The sequence below is a fragment of the Phoxinus phoxinus genome, assembly GCF_949152265.1.
Source record: "Phoxinus phoxinus genome assembly, chromosome: 4".
Taxonomy (NCBI): domain Eukaryota; kingdom Metazoa; phylum Chordata; class Actinopteri; order Cypriniformes; family Leuciscidae; genus Phoxinus; species Phoxinus phoxinus.
In genome coordinates, this window is record NC_136879.1 from 45,133,548 (window position 1) to 45,158,547 (window position 25,000).

General features: G+C 40.6%; 1 protein-coding gene across 6 annotated transcripts in view; it reads left to right on the forward strand.

Annotated features, from left to right (window-relative positions):
* Positions 1–25,000, forward strand: part of sik3 (SIK family kinase 3) — a 76,255-nt gene that overhangs the window by 8,081 nt on the left and 43,174 nt on the right. For 4 of the 6 annotated variants that reach the window (XM_079609634.1, XM_079609635.1, XM_079609636.1 and 1 more), the window contains exons 2-5: positions 8,386–8,502; positions 12,565–12,628; positions 18,168–18,329; positions 19,031–19,155. In XM_079609634.1, the coding sequence (XP_079465760.1) occupies positions 8,386–8,502; positions 12,565–12,628; positions 18,168–18,329; positions 19,031–19,155 (468 nt within the window). Of the gene's footprint in view, positions 1–8,385; positions 8,503–12,303; positions 12,326–12,367; positions 12,381–12,564; positions 12,629–18,167; positions 18,330–19,030; positions 19,156–25,000 lie in introns of those variants that run through there. The other 2 variants (XM_079609637.1, XM_079609638.1) reach the window with 2 other exon arrangements.

Here is a 25,000-nt window from a genome sequence, read left to right on the forward strand (position 1 = left end):
CAGTTATGATTATCATCAGTGTTGGACACAGTTATGATTATTATCAGTGTTGATTATCATCAGTGTTGGACACAGTTATGATTATTATCAGTGTTGATTATCATCAGTGTTGGACACAGTTATGATTATTATCAGTGTTGGACACAGTTATGATTATCGTCAGTGTTGGACACAGTTATGATTATCATCAGTGTTGGACACAGTTATGATTATCATCAGTGTTGGACACAGTTATGATTATTATCAGTGTTGGACACAGTTATGATTATCATCAGTGTTGGACACAGTTATGATTATTATCAGTGTTAGACACAGTTATGATTATCATCAGTGTTGGACACAGTTATGATTATTATCAGTGTTGATTATTATCAGTGTTGGACACAGTTATGATTATCGTCAGTGTTGGACACAGTTATGATTATCATCAGTGTTGGACACAGTTATGATTATTATCAGTGTTGGACACAGTTATGATTATCATCAGTGTTGGACACAGTTATGATTATCATCAGTGTTGGACACAGTTATGATTATCATCAGTGTTGGACACAGTTATGATTATCATCAGTGTTGGACACAGTTATGATTATTATCAGTGTTGGACACAGTTATGATTATCGTCAGTGTTGGACACAGTTATGATTATTATCAGTGTTGGACACAGTTATGATTATCGTCAGTGTTGGACACAGTTATGATTATTATCAGTGTTGGACACAGTTATGATTATCGTCAGTCTTGGACACAGTTATGATTATCGTCAGTGTTGGACACAGTTATGATTATCATTAGTGTTGGACACAGTTATGATTATTATCAGTGTTGGACACAGTTATGATTATCGTCAGTGTTGGACACAGTTATGATTATCATCAGTGTTGGACACAGTTATGATTATTATCAGTGTTGGACACAGTTATGATTATCATCAGTGTTGGACACAGTTATGATTATCATCAGTGTTGGACACAGTTATGATTATTATCAGTGTTGGACACAGTTATGATTATCATCAGTGTTGGACACAGTTATGATTATCATCAGTGTTGGACACAGTTATGATTATCATCAGTGTTGGACACAGTTATGATTATCATCAGTGTTGGACACAGTTATGATTATCATCAGTGTTGGACACAGTTATGATTATCATCAGTGTTGGACACAGTTATGATTATCATCAGTGTTGGACACAGTTATGATTATCATCAGTGTTGGACACAGTTATGATTATCATCAGTGTTGGACACAGTTATGATTATCATCAGTGTTGGACACAGTTATGATTATCATCAGTGTTGGACACAGTTATGATTATCATCAGTGTTGGACACAGTTATGATTATCATCAGTGTTGGACACAGTTATGATTATCATCAGTGTTGGACACAGTTATGATTATCATCAGTGTTGGACACAGTTATGATTATCATCAGTGTTGGACACAGTTATGATTATTATCAGTGTTGGACACAGTTATGATTATCATCAGTGTTGGACACAGTTATGATTATCATCAGTGTTGGACACAGTTATGATTATCATCAGTGTTGGACACAGTTATGATTATCATCAGTGTTGGACACAGTTATGATTATCATCAGTGTTGGACACAGTTATGATTATCATCAGTGTTGGACACAGTTATGATTATCATCAGTGTTGGACACAGTTATGATTATCATCAGTGTTGGACACAGTTATGATTATCATCAGTGTTGGACACAGTTATGATTATTATCAGTGTTGATTATCATCAGTGTTGGACACAGTTATGATTATTATCAGTGTTGATTATCATCAGTGTTGGACACAGTTATGATTATCATCAGTGTTGGACACAGTTATGATTATCATCAGTGTTGGACACAGTTATGATTATTATCAGTGTTGGACACAGTTATGATTATCATCAGTGTTGGACACAGTTATGATTATTATCAGTGTTGGACACAGTTATGATTATCATCAGTGTTGGACACAGTTATGATTATTATCAGTGTTGGACACAGTTATGATTATCGTCAGTGTTGGACACAGTTATGATTATCGTCAGTGTTGGACACAGTTATGATTATCGTCAGTGTTGGACACAGTTATGATTATCATCAGTGTTGGACACAGTTAAGATTATCATCAGTGTTGGACACAGTTATGATTATCGTCAGTGTTGGACACAGTTATGATTATCGTCAGTGTTGGACACAGTTATGATTATCATCAGTGTTGGACACAGTTATGATTATTATCAGTGTTGGACACAGTTATGATTATTATCAGTGTTGGACACAGTTATGATTATCATCAGTGTTGGACACAGTTATGATTATCATCAGTGTTGGACACAGTTATGATTATCGTCAGTGTTGGACACAGTTATGATTATCATCAGTGTTGGACACAGTTATGATTATCATCAGTGTTGGACACAGTTATGATTATCATCAGTGTTGGACACAGTTATGATTATCATCAGTGTTGGACACAGTTATGATTATCATCAGTGTTGGACACAGTTATGATTATCATCAGTGTTGGACACAGTTATGATTATCATCAGTGTTGGACACAGTTATGATTATTATCAGTGTTGGACACAGTTATGATTATCATCAGTGTTGGACACAGTTATGATTATCATCAGTGTTGGACACAGTTATGATTATCATCAGTGTTGGACACAGTTATGATTATCATCAGTGTTGGACACAGTTATGATTATCATCAGTGTTGGACACAGTTATGATTATCATCAGTGTTGGACACAGTTATGATTATCATCAGTGTTGGACACAGTTATGATTATTATCAGTGTTGGACACAGTTATGATTATTATCAGTGTTGGACACAGTTATGATTATCATCAGTGTTGGACACAGTTATGATTATCATCAGTGTTGGACACAGTTATGATTATCATCAGTGTTGGACACAGTTATGATTATCATCAGTGTTGGACACAGTTATGATTATTATCAGTGTTGGACACAGTTATGATTATTATCAGTGTTGGACACAGTTATGATTATTATCAGTGTTGGACACAGTTATGATTATTATCAGTGTTGGACACAGTTATGATTATCATCAGTGTTGGACACAGTTATGATTATCATCAGTGTTGGACACAGTTATGATTATCATCAGTGTTGGACACAGTTATGATTATTATCAGTGTTGGACACAGTTATGATTATCATCAGTGTTGGACACAGTTATGATTATTATCAGTGTTGGACACAGTTATGATTATCATCAGTGTTGGACACAGTTATGATTATTATCAGTGTTGGACACAGTTATGATTATTATCAGTGTTGGACACAGTTATGATTATCATCAGTGTTGGACACAGTTATGATTATCATCAGTGTTGGACACAGTTATGATTATTATCAGTGTTGGACACAGTTATGATTATCATCAGTGTTGGACACAGTTATGATTATCATCAGTGTTGGACACAGTTATGATTATCATCAGTGTTGGACACAGTTATGATTATCATCAGTGTTGGACACAGTTATGATTATCATCAGTGTTGGACACAGTTATGATTATCATCAGTGTTGGACACAGTTATGATTATCATCAGTGTTGGACACAGTTATGATTATCATCAGTGTTGGACACAGTTATGATTATCATCAGTGTTGGACACAGTTATGATTATCATCAGTGTTGGACACAGTTATGATTATTATCAGTGTTGGACACAGTTATGATTATCATCAGTGTTGGACACAGTTATGATTATCATCAGTGTTGGACACAGTTATGATTATCATCAGTGTTGGACACAGTTATGATTATCATCAGTGTTGGACACAGTTATGATTATCATCAGTGTTGGACACAGTTATGATTATCATCAGTGTTGGACACAGTTATGATTATCATCAGTGTTGGACACAGTTATGATTATCATCAGTGTTGGACACAGTTATGATTATCATCAGTGTTGGACACAGTTATGATTATCATCAGTGTTGGACACAGTTATGATTATCATCAGTGTTGGACACAGTTATGATTATCATCAGTGTTGGACACAGTTATGATTATCATCAGTGTTGGACACAGTTATGATTATCATCAGTGTTGGACACAGTTATGATTATCATCAGTGTTGGACACAGTTATGATTATCATCAGTGTTGGACACAGTTATGATTATTATCAGTGTTGGACACAGTTATGATTATCATCAGTGTTGGACACAGTTATGATTATCATCAGTGTTGGACACAGTTATGATTATCATCAGTGTTGGACACAGTTATGATTATCATCAGTGTTGGACACAGTTATGATTATCATCAGTGTTGGACACAGTTATGATTATCATCAGTGTTGGACACAGTTATGATTATCATCAGTGTTGGACACAGTTATGATTATCATCAGTGTTGGACACAGTTATGATTATCATCAGTGTTGGACACAGTTATGATTATCATCAGTGTTGGACACAGTTATGATTATTATCAGTGTTGATTATCATCAGTGTTGGACACAGTTATGATTATTATCAGTGTTGATTATCATCAGTGTTGGACACAGTTATGATTATCATCAGTGTTGGACACAGTTATGATTATCATCAGTGTTGGACACAGTTATGATTATTATCAGTGTTGGACACAGTTATGATTATCATCAGTGTTGGACACAGTTATGATTATTATCAGTGTTGGACACAGTTATGATTATCATCAGTGTTGGACACAGTTATGATTATTATCAGTGTTGGACACAGTTATGATTATCGTCAGTGTTGGACACAGTTATGATTATCGTCAGTGTTGGACACAGTTATGATTATCGTCAGTGTTGGACACAGTTATGATTATCATCAGTGTTGGACACAGTTAAGATTATCATCAGTGTTGGACACAGTTATGATTATCGTCAGTGTTGGACACAGTTATGATTATCGTCAGTGTTGGACACAGTTATGATTATCATCAGTGTTGGACACAGTTATGATTATTATCAGTGTTGGACACAGTTATGATTATTATCAGTGTTGGACACAGTTATGATTATCATCAGTGTTGGACACAGTTATGATTATCATCAGTGTTGGACACAGTTATGATTATCGTCAGTGTTGGACACAGTTATGATTATCATCAGTGTTGGACACAGTTATGATTATCATCAGTGTTGGACACAGTTATGATTATCATCAGTGTTGGACACAGTTATGATTATCATCAGTGTTGGACACAGTTATGATTATCATCAGTGTTGGACACAGTTATGATTATCATCAGTGTTGGACACAGTTATGATTATCATCAGTGTTGGACACAGTTATGATTATTATCAGTGTTGGACACAGTTATGATTATCATCAGTGTTGGACACAGTTATGATTATCATCAGTGTTGGACACAGTTATGATTATTATCAGTGTTGGACACAGTTATGATTATCATCAGTGTTGGACACAGTTATGATTATCATCAGTGTTGGACACAGTTATGATTATCATCAGTGTTGGACACAGTTATGATTATCATCAGTGTTGGACACAGTTATGATTATCATCAGTGTTGGACACAGTTATGATTATCATCAGTGTTGGACACAGTTATGATTATCATCAGTGTTGGACACAGTTATGATTATCATCAGTGTTGGACACAGTTATGATTATCATCAGTGTTGGACACAGTTATGATTATTATCAGTGTTGGACACAGTTATGATTATTATCAGTGTTGGACACAGTTATGATTATCATCAGTGTTGGACACAGTTATGATTATCATCAGTGTTGGACACAGTTATGATTATCATCAGTGTTGGACACAGTTATGATTATCATCAGTGTTGGACACAGTTATGATTATTATCAGTGTTGGACACAGTTATGATTATTATCAGTGTTGGACACAGTTATGATTATTATCAGTGTTGGACACAGTTATGATTATTATCAGTGTTGGACACAGTTATGATTATCATCAGTGTTGGACACAGTTATGATTATCATCAGTGTTGGACACAGTTATGATTATCATCAGTGTTGGACACAGTTATGATTATTATCAGTGTTGGACACAGTTATGATTATCATCAGTGTTGGACACAGTTATGATTATTATCAGTGTTGGACACAGTTATGATTATCATCAGTGTTGGACACAGTTATGATTATTATCAGTGTTGGACACAGTTATGATTATTATCAGTGTTGGACACAGTTATGATTATCATCAGTGTTGGACACAGTTATGATTATCATCAGTGTTGGACACAGTTATGATTATTATCAGTGTTGGACACAGTTATGATTATTATCAGTGTTGGACACAGTTATGATTATTATCAGTGTTGGACACAGTTATGATTATCATCAGTGTTGGACACAGTTATGATTATCATCAGTGTTGGACACAGTTATGATTATCATCAGTGTTGGACACAGTTATGATTATCATCAGTGTTGGACACAGTTATGATTATCATCAGTGTTGGACACAGTTATGATTATCATCAGTGTTGGACACAGTTATGATTATCATCAGTGTTGGACACAGTTATGATTATCATCAGTGTTGGACACAGTTATGATTATTATCAGTGTTGGACACAGTTATGATTATTATCAGTGTTGGACACAGTTATGATTATCATCAGTGTTGGACACAGTTATGATTATCATCAGTGTTGGACACAGTTATGATTATTATCAGTGTTGGACACAGTTATGATTATTATCAGTGTTGGACACAGTTATGATTATCATCAGTGTTGGACACAGTTATGATTATTATCAGTGTTGGACACAGTTATGATTATTATCAGTGTTGGACACAGTTATGATTATTATCAGTGTTGGACACAGTTATGATTATTATCAGTGTTGGACACAGTTATGATTATTATCAGTGTTGGACACAGTTATGATTATCATCAGTGTTGGACACAGTTATGATTATCATCAGTGTTGGACACAGTTATGATTATTATCAGTGTTGGACACAGTTATGATTATTATCAGTGTTGGACACAGTTATGATTATTATCAGTGTTGGACACAGTTGTGCTGCTGCAGATTTTTCTGGAAACTGATATATTTAGGTGTTCAGGATTGTTTGATGTAGGGATGTCCCGATCAGGGTTTTTTTCCCTCGAGTCCGAGTCATTTGAGTTTGAGTATCTACCGATACCGAGTCCCGATCCGATACTTCTATCATACATTTTTAAAAAAGAAGAGCGAAAAAACAGATCCAGAATGTTCCTTATTTTTTATTTAATTCACCTTATTTTAACATTCAACAACTCTGTTGAGCACTTCTGTGAGGTAGCTTGAACAATCAAGTAATAAATAACATAAATTCTTCACTTTTGGTGATGTCAACAAAGTGATGTCATGCCGCACGCGCTGCTGTGTGGAGTCAAAAGGGTCTAACTCTGTGCCACCGCATAACTGTAGATGTGTTCAAAAATAATGAGAATATATATACATATATATATGAGTCCTGATCGGGAGGTAACGTCCGATTCCGATCGAGTCTGAAATCACGTGATCGGATCTGGACATCCCTAGTTTGATGTATAGAAAGTTCAAAAGAACAGCATTTATTTTAAATATAATCTTTTGTAACATTATAAATGTCACTTTTGTAGTTGGCTTATTAATTTAAAATTAAAATAAACAACCTGAAACTTTTGAACAGCAATGTGCTACCATGATGTATTAAACAATGAAAGTGTGTGTGTGTGTGTGTGTCAGTCTTTCATGTGATTGGTGTGTGTGGATACAGTCGCTTAGCACTTAGCACACACACACACACACACACACACACACAATATAAAATACTATTTAATTATAATATATTATTAAAGGGATACTTCACTGCTGGAAAGATGAATGTGTATTTAAAGTGGGTCATAATAAATCATAAGCACTGTCTCAGAATCAATGCAATGTGACGTAGAATTGCACAAGCCCCGCCCACGACTGTTGATTGACACTGCAGTTTGAGCATAGACCCGCCCTGAGTGAGCTGGACACAGGCCCCGCCCACGACTGTTGATTGACACTGCAGTTTGAGCATAGACCCGCCCTGAGTGAGCTGGACACAGGCCCCGCCCACGACTGTTGATTGACACTGCAGTTTGAGCATAGATCCGCCCTGAGTGAGCTGGACACAGGCCCCGCCCACGACTGTTGATTGACACTGCCTTCGTTCGCACGTGTGTCTGCACATCAGTCTGATCTTACTCATGCGCCAGTCACTCACTCATACATGCTGTCGCTTGGCAACACGTAAACAGCCTGCGTTTATGCTAATGAGCTGCATATTTGTGATGATGCTAATAACACTTGTGTGTGTGTGTGTTTGTGTGTGTGTGTGTTCTAGGTTGCGATAAAGATTGTTGACAAGACTCAGCTGGACGATGAGAACCTGAAGAAGATCTTTCGAGAGGTTCAGATCATGAAGATGCTGAGACACCCGCACATCATCCGCCTCTACCAGGTCTCTCTCACACACACACACACACACACACACACCCGCACATCATCCGCCTCTACCAGGTCTCTCTCACACACACACACACACACACACACGGGTCAGTGACGTGCCGTACTGATTTGCACTTCCAGGAGCAATAAATATTATATATTTATATACAATAGGTTTAAAATTATATATATGTATTAATCTCACATCATTTGTCCTCCTCACTGTTCATAATTGTGTGAAAATTTCAAAAATAGGTAACTTTTAGACTATTAATGTAGTCAAATGTCATACGGTCAAACGGAATTCACTTAAAGTTATTTAAGACAATTGCATTTAAAATTATTAAAAATGTTTAAAAATTATTAAAATTTTAATTTGGCATATTTTTTCAAGTCTTAAGATAAGCATATTAAAGTATCAGTAAGATAGACCTTTAAGAAATGTCATTAGTATCTAAAACAAATTGTTCCGCAAAGACACATTTTCCCTATGTCATACGGTAAAACAAAGTTTAGAAGCCATTTTGGAACTGAATATTAATGACTTAAGTCATGTGACATTGGATGACATCACTCAGAGGACCCCCTGAAGACCAGCCAAGTTGAAGGTAAGTTTAAGATTTTGCTCCTACATTTGAGGTAATTTCACCTTTTCCAAGTGTTACCATGTGTCACAGATTTGGGTGTCATATGGTCAAACGTCAAAAAAGGGTTTAATTCATTTAAAATTTAAAAAAATATTGATTTACAGGTGAAATATAAAGTTTAAAAGTCAAGGTTAATGGTAAAGGTGGAAGGAGGTGGCCAAGCAACTGCCTGTTATAAATGACAAAGCATGAAACTGTCATAAGGGCAAACAAAAAATGTCATACAGACAACCGATTTTACCGTATGACATGTTGTTATACCATATGACACAGAGCATTTAACTGAATTATTTAGTTATTTCTTAATTGTTATATCACATATATAGTTTGTACAACTAGTATGCATTAATATTAACATATATTTCTGCCTATTTTAAGCATTTTTTCACATTATTACAGATGTCTCTTTCTAGTAAGGAGAGGGGTGCACATTTCCGTGCAAAGCTAAGGGCAGATCCTGCATCTAGAGAGGACAACCTAGCCAAGAGGAGGGAAAGGTATAACTGTGAGAGTATATGATGACATAGTCTCTCCGGAACACCTTCCCGGAACAGATGCCCGAGCCACCTCAGCTGACCCCTCTCGATGTGGAGGAGCAGCGGCTCTACTCTGAGCTCCTCCCGAGTGACCGAGCTCCTCACCCTATCTCTAAGGGATCGCCCAGCCACTCTGCGCTCTGAAGCTCATTTCGGCCGCCTGTATCCGGGATCTTGTCCTTTCGGTCATGACCCAAAGCTCATGACCATAGGTGAGAGTAGGAACGTAGATTGACCGGTAAATCGAGACGACAGACCGGTACATCGACCGCATTACTGCAGAAGCTGCACCGATCCGTCTGTCAATCTCCCGTTCCATCCTTCTCTCACTCGTGAACAAAACCCCGAGATACTTGAACTCCTCCACTTGAGGCAGGAACTCTCCACCAACCTGAAGTGGGCAAGCCACCCTTTTCCGACTGAGGACCATGGCCTCAGATTTGGAGGTGCTGATTCTCATCCCAGCCGCTTCACACTCGGCTGCAAACCGTCCCAGTGCATGCTGAAGGTCCTGGTCTGAAGGGGCCAACACGACAACATCATCCGCAAAGAGCAGAGACAAAATCGTGTTGTTCCCAAACCAGACACCCTCCGGCCCCTGGCTGCGCCTAGAAATTCTGTCCATAAAAATTATGAACAGAACCGGCGACAAAGGGCAGCCCTGCCGGAGTCCAACATGCACCGGGAAGAAGTCTGACTTACTGCCGGCAATGCGAACCAAGCTCCTGCTTCGATCGTACAGGGACCGGACAGCCCTTAGCAAAGGACCCCGGACCCCATACTCCCGGAGCTCCTCCACAGGCCGCCTCGAGGGACACAGTCGAATGCCTTCTCCAAATCCACAAAGCACATGTGGATTGGTTGGGCAAACTCCCATGAACCCTTACTGTTATTTTTAAACTAAATGTTAAAAACGGATTTTTTCACAAGTTATCTCACTGTTGTAAATCTGAATGATATTGTCATGTATTACATATAGCACGTCCTATGTGTTCCTTGTACTGAAAGAGAGTTGAGTTGACTAAAAGAAATATTCATGTGTTGGGAAATATATTCTACTGTTAATAAAAGGTTCACTTGAGATGCCTTGTGTTTCTTTGAAATCATTTTGAATTGGCCTACATCAATTTATTACATTAAAAATGCTATGAAACATTGAAATTGTACTATGTCATACGGTAAAACAAAATATGTCATATGGTAAAACATTGCATTTTAAAAGAAATAAAAATAGATACTTTGTTTGTTTACATGGTTCATGAAAATAATGGAGGAGAGCTAGTATGATATACATATATATATAACATCAAGGCATTTTTGACTAATTTCTTTTAAAAAAATAGAACAAATGTCCATAGATGACATGCTGAAGTTGTTAAAAAACAAAATATTTAGTATTTGTGGTGTAGGTGTTTACATTTTGCAACTTGTTATAGAATACTTACAGATCAACTATTACATTCATGGTTGTATTTAACTGTGTCATGAATATCAAATTTGATTTATTTCTAAAAATCACTTCGTTTTACCTTATGACATTTTCAAGGACTGTATACAAAGAAACACATTAAAATGTCATATATTGTTATTTTTTATAAAGGGCACTAATAAAAACAAAAAATATACACATAGATTTACACAAAAAATGCTATATTTAATTTGTCCTTTCATTTTTATTTTTTTACTGTTTTGAAATTCTAAAACGTCACTGACCCACACACACACCCACACATCATCCGCCTCTACCAGGTCTCTCTCACACACACACACACACACACACACACACACACACACACCCGCACATCATCCGCCTCTACCAGGTCTCTCTCTCACACACACACACACTCACACACACACACACACACACCCGCACATCATCCGCCTCTACCAGGTCTCTCTCACACACACACACACACACACACACACCCGCACATCATCCGCCTCTACCAGGTCTCTCTCACACACACACACACACACACACACACACACACACACACACCCACACATCATCCGCCTCTACCAGGTCTCTCTCACACACACACACACACACACACCCGCACATCATCCGCCTCTACCAGGTCTCTCTCACACACACACACACACACACACACACACACACACACACACACATCATCCGCCTCTACCAGGTCTCTCACACACACACACACACACACACACACACACACACACACACACACACACACACACACACACATCATCCGCCTCTACCAGGTCTCTCTCTCTCACACACACACACACACACACACACACACACACACACACATCATCCGCCTCTACCAGGTCTCTCTCTCTCACACACACACACACACACACACACACACACACACACACACACTCACACACACACACACACACACACACACACACACACACACACCCGCACATCATCCGCCTCTACCAGGTCTCTCTCTCTCACACACACACACACACACACACACACACACACACACTCACACACACACACACACACACACACACCCGCACATCATCCGCCTCTACCAGGTCTCTCTCACACACACACACACACACACACACACACACACATCATCCGCCTCTACCAGGTCTCTCTCACACACACACACACACACACACACACACACACACACACCCGCACATCATCCGCCTCTACCAGGTCTCTCACACACACACACACACACACACACACACACATCATCCGCCTCTACCAGGTCTCTCTCTCTCACACACACACACACTCACACACTCTGTCCTCGCCTCTACCAGGTCCCGCCTCCCTCCTCATGCTCGCAGCTGATTGGTTAAGGCTTCTGTTGGTGTGCGTATAGTTGAATGCGACTGGTGCTCAGTGTGTGTGTGTGTGTGTGTGTGTGTGTGTGTGTGTGTGTTTGGCAGGTGATGGAGACGGAGCGCTTGATCTATCTGGTGACGGAGTACGCCAGCGGAGGAGAGATCTTCGGTGAGTGAATCAATCGTTTGATTCTTCGCAATGATTTGAATCTTTTGAATCTGTGGAGAAAAAGTAAATGATCAGATCCATTCATTTGAGAATGAGAGTTTCCTCTAGTGGAGGCGTTCGGTACTGCAGCCGAACAACATCTCACCGAGAGATCATCGCTGACACATCACACTCACATCTGAACACAGCGGGTGTACAGTTATGGCTCTGATTTTCTCACAGTTTTAGAGTAAAATATGATTTTGAATATATATATATATTTCATATAAAAATGTAAAATAGTATTTTTGCTCATTTCTCTTCAGCAATAATCTGCAGAGTGTCGTCTCTGAGAAGAGATCAAGCTTCAGTCTGTCGCTCTAAAGCGCTCGAGATTTACCAGTTTAAGCTGGAAATAAAATGTTCAGGACTAAACAGCAGATTATGCTCAATAAGTGAATAAAGGGATTATAAATACAGCGTAAATATAATTAAGTACCATAAAATCCCCTAAAAATACAAAATATTATATACAGGGAGTGCAGAATTATTAGGCAAATGAGTATTTTGACCACATCATCCTCGTTATGCATGTTGTCTTACTCCAAGCTGTATAGGCTGGACAGCCTACTACCAATTCAGCATGTGAGGTGATGTGCATCTCTGTAATGAGAGGGGTGTGGCCTAATGACATCAACACCCGGGTGTGCATAATTATTAGGCAACTTCCTTTCCTTTGGCAAAATGGGTCAAAAGAAGGACTTGACAGGCTCAGAAAAGTCAAAAAGAGTGAGATATCTTGCAGAGGGATGCAGCAGTCTTAAAATTGCCAAGCTTCTGAAGCTGATCATCGAACAATCAAGCGTTTCATTCAAAATAGTCAACAGGGTCGCAAGAAGCGTGTGGAAAAACCAAGGCGCAAAATAACTGCCCGTGAACTGAGAAAAGTCAAGCGTGCAGCTGCCAAGATGCCACTTGCCACCAGTTTGGCCATATTTCAGAACTGCAACATCACTGGAGTGCCCAAAAGCACAAGGTGTGCAATACTCAGAGACATGGCTAAGGCCTGTCGACCACCACTGAACAAGTCACACAAGCTGAAGCGTCAAGACTGGGCCAAGGAATATCTCAAGACTGATTTTTCTACGGTTTTATGGACTGATGAAATGAGAGTGAGTCTTGATGGGCCAGATGGGTGGATTGGTAAAGGGCAGAGAGCTCCAGTCCGACTCAGACGCCAGCCAGGTGGAGGTGGAGTACTGGTTTGGGCTGGAGTACTGGTTTGGGGTGGAGTACTGGTTTGGGGTGGAGTACTGGTTTGGGGTGGAGTACTGGTTTGGGGTGGAGTACTGGTTTGGGGTGGAGTACTGGTTTGGGCTGGAGTACTGGTTTGGGGTGGAGTACTGGTTTGGGCTGGAGTACTGGTTTGGGGTGGAGTACTGGTTTGGGCTGGAGTACTGGTTTGGGCTGGAGTACTGGTTTGGGCTGGAGTACTGGTTTGGGCTGGAGTACTGGTTTGGGCTGGAGTACTGGTTTGGGCTGGAGTACTGGTTTGGGGTGGAGTACTGGTTTGGGGTGGAGTACTGGTTTGGGGTGGAGTACTGGTTTGGGCTGGAGTACTGGTTTGGGCTGGAGTACTGGTTTGGGGTGGAGTACTGGTTTGGGGTGGAGTACTGGTTTGGGCTGGAGTACTGGTTTGGGGTGGAGTACTGGTTTGGGCTGGAGTACTGGTTTGGGGTGGAGTACTGGTTTGGGGTGGAGTACTGGTTTGGGGTGGAGTACTGGTTTGGGCTGGAGTACTGGTTTGGGGTGGAGTACTGGTTTGGGCTGGAGTACTGGTTTGGGGTGGAGTACTGGTTTGGGCTGGAGTACTGGTTTGGGGTGGAGTACTGGTTTGGGGTGGAGTACTGGTTTGGGCTGGAGTACTGGTTTGGGGTGGAGTACTGGTTTGGGCTGGAGTACTGGTTTGGGGTGGAGTACTGGTTTGGGCTGGAGTACTGGTTTGGGCTGGAGTACTGGTTTGGGGTGGAGTACTGGTTTGGGCTGGAGTACTGGTTTGGGGTGGAGTACTGGTTTGGGGTGGAGTACTGGTTTGGGCTGGAGTACTGGTTTGGGCTGGAGTACTGGTTTGGGGTGGAGTACTGGTTTGGGGTGGAGTACTGGTTTGGGCTGGAGTACTGGTTTGGGGTGGAGTACTGGTTTGGGCTGGAGTACTGGTTTGGGGTGGAGTACTGGTTTGGGCTGGAGTACTGGTTTGGGCTGGAGTACTGGTTTGGGCTGGAGTACTGGTTTGGGCTGGAGTACTGGTTTGGGGTGGAGTACTGGTTTGGGCTGGAGTACTGGTTTGGGGTGGAGTACTGGTTTGGGCTGGAGTACTGGTTTGGGCTGGAGTACTGGTTTGGGCTGGAGTACTGGTTTGGGGTGGAGTACTGGTTTGGGCTGGAGTACTGGTTTGGGCTGGAGTACTGGTTTGGGCTGGAGTACTGGTTTGGGCTGGAGTACTGGTTTGGGCTGGAGTACTGGTTTCGGCTGGAGTACTGGTTTGGGGTGGAGTACTGGTTTGGGGTGGAGTACTGGTTTGGGGTGGAGTACTGGTTTGGGCTGGAGTACTGGTTTGGGCTGGAGTACTGGTTTGGGCTGGAGTACTGGTTTGGGGTGGAGTACTGGTTTGGGGTGGAGTACTGGTTTGGGGTGGAGTACTGGTTTGGGGTGGAGTACTGGTTTGGGCTGGAGTACTGGTTTGGGGTGGAGTACTGGTTTGGGCTGGAGTACTGGTTTGGGGTGGAGTACTGGTTTGGGCTGGAGTACTGGTTTGGGCTGGAGTACTGGTTTGGGCTGGAGTACTGGTTTGGGCTGGAGTACTGGTTTGGGGTGGAGTACTGGTTTGGGCTGGAGTACTGGTTTGGGGTGGAGTACTGGTTTGGGGTGGAGTACTGGTTTGGGGTGGAGTACTGGTTTGGGCTGGAGTACTGGTTTGGGCTGGAGTACTGGTTTGGGGTGGAGTACTGGTTTGGGGTGGAGTACTGGTTTGGGCTGGAGTACTGGTTTGGGGTGGAGTACTGGTTTGGGCTGGAGTACTGGTTTGGGGTGGAGTACTGGTTTGGGGTGGAGTACTGGTTTGGGGTGGAGTACTGGTTTGGGGTGGAGTACTGGTTTGGGCTGGAGTACTGGTTTGGGGTGGAGTACTGGTTTGGGCTGGAGTACTGGTTTGGGGTGGAGTACTGGTTTGGGCTGGAGTACTGGTTTGGGGTGGAGTACTGGTTTGGGGTGGAGTACTGGTTTGGGCTGGAGTACTGGTTTGGGGTGGAGTACTGGTTTGGGCTGGAGTACTGGTTTGGGGTGGAGTACTGGTTTGGGCTGGAGTACTGGTTTGGGCTGGAGTACTGGTTTGGGGTGGAGTACTGGTTTGGGCTGGAGTACTGGTTTGGGGTGGAGTACTGGTTTGGGGTGGAGTACTGGTTTGGGCTGGAGTACTGGTTTGGGCTGGAGTACTGGTTTGGGGTGGAGTACTGGTTTGGGGTGGAGTACTGGTTTGGGCTGGAGTACTGGTTTGGGGTGGAGTACTGGTTTGGGCTGGAGTACTGGTTTGGGGTGGAGTACTGGTTTGGGCTGGAGTACTGGTTTGGGCTGGAGTACTGGTTTGGGCTGGAGTACTGGTTTGGGCTGGAGTACTGGTTTGGGGTGGAGTACTGGTTTGGGCTGGAGTACTGGTTTGGGGTGGAGTACTGGTTTGGGCTGGAGTACTGGTTTGGGCTGGAGTACTGGTTTGGGCTGGAGTACTGGTTTGGGGTGGAGTACTGGTTTGGGCTGGAGTACTGGTTTGGGCTGGAGTACTGGTTTGGGCTGGAGTACTGGTTTGGGCTGGAGTACTGGTTTGGGCTGGAGTACTGGTTTGGGCTGGAGTACTGGTTTGGGGTGGAGTACTGGTTTGGGGTGGAGTACTGGTTTGGGGTGGAGTACTGGTTTGGGCTGGAGTACTGGTTTGGGCTGGAGTACTGGTTTGGGCTGGAGTACTGGTTTGGGCTGGAGTACTGGTTTGGGGTGGAGTACTGGTTTGGGGTGGAGTACTGGTTTGGGGTGGAGTACTGGTTTGGGCTGGAGTACTGGTTTGGGGTGGAGTACTGGTTTGGGCTGGAGTACTGGTTTGGGGTGGAGTACTGGTTTGGGCTGGAGTACTGGTTTGGGCTGGAGTACTGGTTTGGGCTGGAGTACTGGTTTGGGGTGGAGTACTGGTTTGGGGTGGAGTACTGGTTTGGGGTGGAGTACTGGTTTGGGCTGGAGTACTGGTTTGGGCTGGAGTACTGGTTTGGGCTGGAGTACTGGTTTGGGCTGGAGTACTGGTTTGGGGTGGAGTACTGGTTTGGGGTGGAGTACTGGTTTGGGGTGGAGTACTGGTTTGGGGTGGAGTACTGGTTTGGGCTGGAGTACTGGTTTGGGCTGGAGTACTGGTTTGGGGTGGAGTACTGGTTTGGGGTGGAGTACTGGTTTGGGGTGGAGTACTGGTTTGGGCTGGAGTACTGGTTTGGGCTGGAGTACTGGTTTGGGGTGGAGTACTGGTTTGGGGTGGAGTACTGGTTTGGGGTGGAGTACTGGTTTGGGCTGGTATCATCAAAGATGAGCTTGTGGGGCCTTTTCGGGTTGAGGATGGAGTCAAGCTTAACTCCCAGTCCTACTGCCAGTTTCTGGAAGACACCTTCTTCAAGCAGTGGTACAGGAAGAAGTCTGCATCCTTCAAGAAAAACATGATTTTCATGCAGGACAATGCTCCATCACACACGGCGTCCAAGTACTCCACAGCGCGGCTGGCAAGAAAGGGTATAAAAGAAGAAGATCTAATGATATGGCCTCCTTGTTCACCTGATCTGAACCCCATTGAGAACCTGTGGTCCATCATCAAATGTGTGATTTACAAGCAGGGAAAACAGTACACCTCTCTGAACAGTGTCTGGGAGGCTGTGGTTGGTGAACCGATCAAAACACTGACAGAATCCATGGATGGCAGGCTTTTGAGTGTCCTTGCAAAGAAAGGTGGCTATATTGGTCACTGATTTGTTTTTGTTTGGTTTTTGAATGTCAGAAATGTATATTTGTGAATGTTGAGATGTTAGATTGGTTTCACTGGTAAAAATAAATAATTGAAATGGGTATATATGTGTTTTTTGTTAAGTTGCCTAATAATTATGCCCAGTAATGTCACCTGCACACACAGATGTCCCCCTATAATAGCTCAAACTAAACACTACTTCCAAAAATATTCAGCTTTGATATTAATGAGTTTTTTGGGTTCATTGAGAACATGGTTGTTGTTCAATAATAAAATTAATCCTCAAAAATACAACTTGCCTAATAATTCTGCACTCCCTGTATAAAAAAACAGTATAGAACTAAAATACAGTACATTCATTTAAAATCTGTCATGTGACACGCGAGGCTGTAGCTCCTGAACGCCGAGCGCGCGAGCGAAGCCTTATCATTAAAGGCCTTTTGTTATTATTAACTAATATAATCAATGATGCACACGACAGACAGAGCAAGCGTGTTTGTGTTCGGTGTTCCTCAGATCATCTGGTGGCTCACGGGCGCATGGCGGAGAAAGACGCGCGGCGGAAGTTCAAGCAGATCGTAGCCGCGGTTTACTTCTGCCATTGCAGAAACATCGTCCACAGAGACCTGAAGGCAGAGAACCTGCTGCTCGACCACAACCTGAACATCAAGATCGCAGGTGTGTGTGTGTGTGTGTGTGTGTGTGTGTGTGTGAGTGTGTGTGTGTGTGTGTGCGTGTGAGTGTGTGTGTGTGTGTGTGCGTGTGAGTGTGTGTGTGTGTGTGTGTGTGTGTGTGTGTGTGTGTGTGAGAGTGCGTGTGAGTGTGAGAGTGCGTGTGTGCGTGTGTGTGTGTGTGTGTGTGTGCGTGTGTGAGTGTGTGTGTGCGTGTGAGTGTGTGTGTGTGCGTGTGCGTGTGAGTGTGTGTGCGTGTGAGTGTGTGTGTGTGTGTGTGTGTGTGTGTGTGAGTGTGTGTGTGTGTGTGAGAGTGCGTGTGAGAGTGCGTGTGTGTGCGTGTGTGAGTGAGTCAGTGAGTGAGTCAGTGAGTGAGTCAGTGAGTGAGTCAGTGAGTGAGTCAGTGAGTGAGTGAGTCAGTGAGTGAGTGAGTCAGTGAGTGAGTGAGTCAGTGAGTGAGTCAGTGAGTGAGTGAGTCAGTGAGTGAGTCAGTGAGTGAGTCAGTGAGTCATTGAGTGAGTGAGTCAGTGAGTGAGTCAGTCAGTGAGTCAGTCAGTGAGTGAGTGAGTGAGTCATTGAGTGAGTGAGTCAGTGAGTGAGTGAGTCAGTGAGTCAGTGAGTGAGTGAGTCAGTGAGTGAGTGAGTCAGTGAGTGTGTGTCTGTGTGTTTCTGGAGTGTATTTGACTCGTCGGTCTCTCTGTGCTCCAGATTTCGGCTTCAGTAATCTGTTTTCTCGAGGACAGCTGCTGAAGACGTGGTGTGGCAGTCCTCCGTATGCGGCGCCAGAGCTCTTCGAGGGGAAGGAGTACGACGGACCAAAAGTGGACATATGGGTAAAGCCAGCGTCTGACTCTGAGTCGGTGCATAAACTGCTTAGACTGGTCTTAAAAGTTAGTCTAGTTCGAGAATGAGTCCATGCGTGGAGCAGTGGAGACGTGTTCACTGGAGTGACGAATCACGCTTCTCCGTCTGCCAATTGTTGTGGTTTCAATCTTTTTATGAAATCACTTCTCAGAGATCTTTGATGCCAGAAATGTTAGACTTTATTCACAAACAAAGCCGAGCGCCCTTCTGCAGAAAAAGACGCTCCAGACATGTGGTCGGCTTCACATATATACCCACATCACTTCCAAAAATGGTCATACATCCTATAGATAGGGTCTTGCACCATGTGACAAACTTAAATAGAATCATCTGCTGCATCAGCATTCTTGACCTTTCTGTAAGCCCCCAAAAGACAAACCAAAGTCACACACAGGGAAATAATGGTGTACAAATATATAGCTGAATTACTTATTTCCTAAATAATAAAATCTTCAACATTCCCTCCTCTGGGGCTTATCTAAGCCCCACTTTTAGTATCCTTTTCCAGAGTGTAGTTTCAAAATCCAGCCCCCTCACTTATGCTACCTAGTGACTAAATCAAGTCACCCAGTCTCTTTTCCAATGACTAGATTATGCGCACCACACTCGGGAGGAGCATTCGAGCCAAACATCTCTCTCCATACATTTTCTTTCTTTCAGTTGTATTTTCTTTTTTTCTTTCAATGGAGAGAGTAAAAGACTTCGAATTCTCCCTAACAAAACAAAAAACATTGTTATAAGTGTGTGGATAAAGTTGGTTCAGCATTGCCTGTTATTGTCACAGTAGAGTATGTTAAACATAAAAATCCCTTATACATTTAAAAGTATTTCTTGTAGTGCAGAATTTCTCTTCGACCCAGACACTTTACGCATCGTAGAGGGTCACCCTTCGGGGAGAGGTTAGGCTAGCACATACACCCAGAGTCTGGCTCGTCAATCATCTTCTCCTTCCTCACTTGAATCATTGTCCAATGCTTGTAAAATCCAATTTTTGTACATTTAAATTTGGTTTATAAGCCCAATCTTAATAATATTGGTTGCCCTTTAAAATTAATTTTCATTATCTTGATATTTCAGCATTTCCATTTGTTTAACAATGATTTTACCAACTAATGATCTTACTATGGGAAGTACACAACAGAATAATAACCACCTTTCAATATTGCAACTTCAGAAAACATTCCTAATTTAGCAAACCATGTTCATACTCCTCCAAACTTCAAATCAAGTTTTTCTTAACTTTTTGTTCTTAAACTTTTTTGACTTATTCCTGTATTCGCTAAATGTTCCTCCCTGCTCAGTATTATTTGGTAAACGTGCAACACTGATCTTCAAACATAAGTCCTTCTACTTTTCTCATGTAATTGTTTTCCTCCTAATGCAGACAAAGCATTACAGTAAATCTCTGCTGATTTATAATAAATAATTTATTCATTCTGCGTTTTTATTTTTCGTGATCCATATGAATTTTGAATTTAAAATAGGGCTGGGTTAAATACCTATTTTTCTCATTTTCAATTGCTTCTTTTAATGAAGGAATATCAATTATTAAATTCGAAGAATCAATCTTTTAGTCAATCATTTTTAGTTGATGAACGAACAGAACATTGTAGTGCACCTTTTATCCTTTAAATCGCTTTGTGCTTCGTTATAAAGTTTCATATTTTAAATTCTGTCTATTTTATTACCAAATTCAAACAACAAATAGTATTTGGACTTTTTTAATCTTGCGTTATAGCTCCTCATTGGAGCTCCTCAGTTCAAGCGGTTCTTAACTGAATATCTTTTCTTCCTTTCTACTAATTTCTAAATAAACTCATGAATAATCTAGTTATGTCCCATGTAATCACTCAAACTACGAAAGCTTCAGAGCAATGTTACATTTACCTCATAAAAGTCATTCAATAAACTCATTAGACAATTAGAACAAATAACTCTAGAAAATAACTTTTCCACTACCTTACATATTGATTATATGTACATTTCTTTTTTCTGTAAATCTAAAACCATCATTTTCATATCAACCATTTAAAACATAAAGCATTATAACTTAATTATTATTAAAACTTCCTTGTGTGCAATTTAAGTGTTCGTATACAATTCATTTTAATCTTCAATATTCTTGGAATAACTTGCTAACCCATTATCTGAATTTATTTCTGATAGCATTTCAAATCTAAGGAATACTTCTCTGTTAGAAATCTCATTTCTACATCTGCCCCTCCTCTGCTAATATCATTGCCTTTACCCGTCTATATCATGTCCACATAATCCATTATCAAACGTTTTAATAGTCCTTGTCGCCTATTTGTGTCGCTGTTCCTTTCTTAACTTTATTTTTGGCACAAATTTCACATGTGGACAGATTTGCCATTTAATTTTCATTTTTTCCTTATTCTTAATCTCTCCTTATTCCCCCCTTGCGCACTGGTCAAAACCATTGCGCATCTGGATTGAGAATATTCAAAAGTGATGTTGGTGTAACAATCTGTTCTTCATGTGAATGTCAAATATCTTTTTTTTACCCTCCTCTGGTACCATAGATTGTTCTTAAGTGCCTGCTTGTTATTGAATTCGATTAACTTCCAATTAAATTTGTCGTTCTATTAGCACTACTTAATATTTTATTTATTTAGTCAATAGCATAATGAATCATAACATAATCTTATGAATTAAAATTAAAATCGAATATTTGGTAATAGCCAGTCTTAATACTTGTTTTAATTTCAACTGTAGCCTTAAACTAATTAGGTATACCCCTGTATACCCCTGTATCTTTTGGATCTTTTTAAAATGTCTTTTAGTTCTTTTTTTTCTTTTTTTCCTTTATGAATTGTCTTAATTCCCATTATTCTATGTAAATTTCTTGAATTAGTCGTTAACATTCATTTTATCATCATACCATACATTTTTTCTCTTCAATAATTTTTTCTGGTGGGGTTATTATTAGGTTGCTACTAAGTCTATTCAAGGGCTTTAACATTACATTTTTAGAAAAGTTTGGTTGATGTTGAGTATTGTCTGAACTTGTACTCATCTCTTTCACTCTGTTGCTTCTCTTCTTTGCACAACTCCTTGTGAATCTCCCACTTTCTGCAACTTTTCATTCCTGTGAATTTGGTTAAGTTTGTCTCCTTTTTCCATTCATGTTGATCTTTGTGAGTTGTTGCAATGGGTTGTTTCCTCTCATTTGCAAGGGAAGATCATTGTTCCCTCACTTTCTGTTGTCGAGGGGGTTGAGGCTTGTTGGTGTATTTTAAGTCTTTTGAGCCTCTTCTGAGATTACAATGCACAGTCACTGGTTCTTTGTTAGAACCATCCCAGAAACCTTCCTGGAAGTGAGCTACTGTCATCTGTGAATGAAATCTTAATTATTTATGTTAGTGACAACAACATATATTAAATCATCTGCTCATCTGGCCCATTGTCCTCCTCGGTGTTACCTGTAGAATGGTCATGTGGGCTGAGTGGTTTCCTTTCATTATCAGCAGGGCTTGAACCCATATATTCCCTTTATTTTTCATAAATTTGGCTTTTTATCTTCATATTTGCACCTTCTTTACATTTTTCTCACATTCAATTTCAAATGTACTTTTTACAATTAGTCAACTCAACTCAGTTATCTCATGGTTTTGAGTCCCACTATCAGCACACTATTCATCTTGGACAACACTCAACCCACTTTACAAGACAAAAGTTACAAGACATTATTTCATACTTTTGACAAATAATCAGCTCCATCACGATATGCTGAAAAGAAAAGTCAGATGTGTTATGCTCCATCATGATATCACAATATGCTGAAAAGAAAGTCAGATTTGTTATGCTCCATCATGATATCACAATATGCTGAAAAGAAAGTCAGATGTGTTATGCTCCATCATGATATTCTGAAAGGAAAGTAAGATGTGTTATACGCTGCGCAAAATGTGGCACTGTTTTTTCCCCTTTTTTTCTATTGCCACTACAGTTTCAACCAGGAAATTTAACCAAATTCATCCATGGTCATTATTTTATTGGGCAGAATTTGCCCTGTGGGCCCACATATTCAATTTTCAATACAGCTGTATTGGCAAAATAATTGATTTGCCTCAGTGTCTCTTCAAACTCAATCTCTCACTCCATTCATACTGTCACACGCATTGGCCAACACACACTCCAGTGGCTGCTAAAGCAGGTTCTGCTCTAAATGCAGAACTTATAATTTTAGCTGTGGAATGCCTCAGGTCAACACAACTATGTCCAATCACTATTGAGAAGTTTCCATGATCATAAGGTTTCCGTTTAACACCGGTTGTACAAAACCTTTTTTCTTTTTATAAACTCGAATATCCTCTATATTTTAGAATAATAGGCCTAGTTGGTCTAATTTTTCTTTCATATTATTTTATCTTTGCTCATGAGCTGCTTTTAAGAAGAAATTGGAGATCTCTGCATAATCTTGGATTCTTGGCCAGTTACATTTCCAACTCATTATCCCAGTTTTGACTTTTGTGATTTTATAATTTTGGACTTTTGAAGTAACTTTTTCCTCCAATCTATCTCTGGAAATTACCAAAACAAGATGGAGTGACCAGTATCATTGCTTTGTCAACAATAGTAATCATGCTTTTACAATAATAATCATGCTTTGACATTTTGTCTTTCTTTTTCTTTGCCAGAGAATAATTCTATAATGCTTTTAGCCCTATAGTTGTTTAATCTAATAGCCCTCACTATACCAAATCCAGCCTCCGTTCTAATTATTTGGTGAGTTTGAGCACCCACTTCTGTCTGTCAACATATTTTCTTTTTCTTATAGGGCTGGACTTGTACCTACTGAAAAAGCAGAGAGGGTTAGTTTAGCAGAGAATATAAAGAATTGCTCTTAGACCAGTGAATAATCAAAATGAATAAAGTTAATATAATAATTAACCAACTTTGAAGCCGTCTCTGGTGATCATTGAAGTGGCCACACCTGGTTTGCCCGAAAGGGAAGCGATGTCAGTTCTTCTGTTTTTAGATCATCAGTCTGTTGAAGCTTCTTGGCTGTCGCTCTGCATGTGTCGTCAGCCGATGCTGTCACTCAAAGGCCTGTTAGGCTATGTTGTTTCTCTGCCTCTTCTCAGTTTGGGCTTTGAAGTTGATCCTGCCTGAGTTTTGCATCTCAGGATTTTCTCTTTGTGCTTAGGAAAAGTCTCAAGTGAAAGTTTCACCTTTTCCATCATTAAATCAGTCTTTCTCCTTGTTGAGCTTTCCAGAAAGTCAATTTCAGGAGGGGAGCAGAAAGCCCCTCACCCACTTCTGTCTGCTTCTTTCTGCAGTCGTGTCTTTGACCTTTGGCCTCTTGTTGCTTTCATTGAAACTGTCAGTGAAGCCATCTGAAATTTGAACACTCAGAGATCTGCATGAATCAAATTTAACTTTTAACTAGTTTCAATTGTGTCTGAGCTATCAGCTCTTTATCTAAAGTCCACTTTTTAACCATCTTTTTTTTTTTTTACTAGTTCTTTTACATAAAAAATCTCACTGGTTGACAACAGCAGTTCTTCCATTCTATTTTTAGTAAAGCAAGTTCTTCATTGCAGGAAAAAGCAAGCTATTTCTGTTTTTCAATATCAGCAATAATCTAACTTTGATAATCTAAGTATAATTAACTTTTCCCTATCATAAAATCAGCTTTAATCTTTATTCTATTTTTGCATGCTGTGTTCAAATAATCTAGCATGGTGAATAACATTTTTCTCAACCAACATCAAGGAATTCCTCTTATCTTTTCTTTTTAATTATTGAATCAACAATTCCCATTTACTACAATTCTAAGATTCCTGTAAA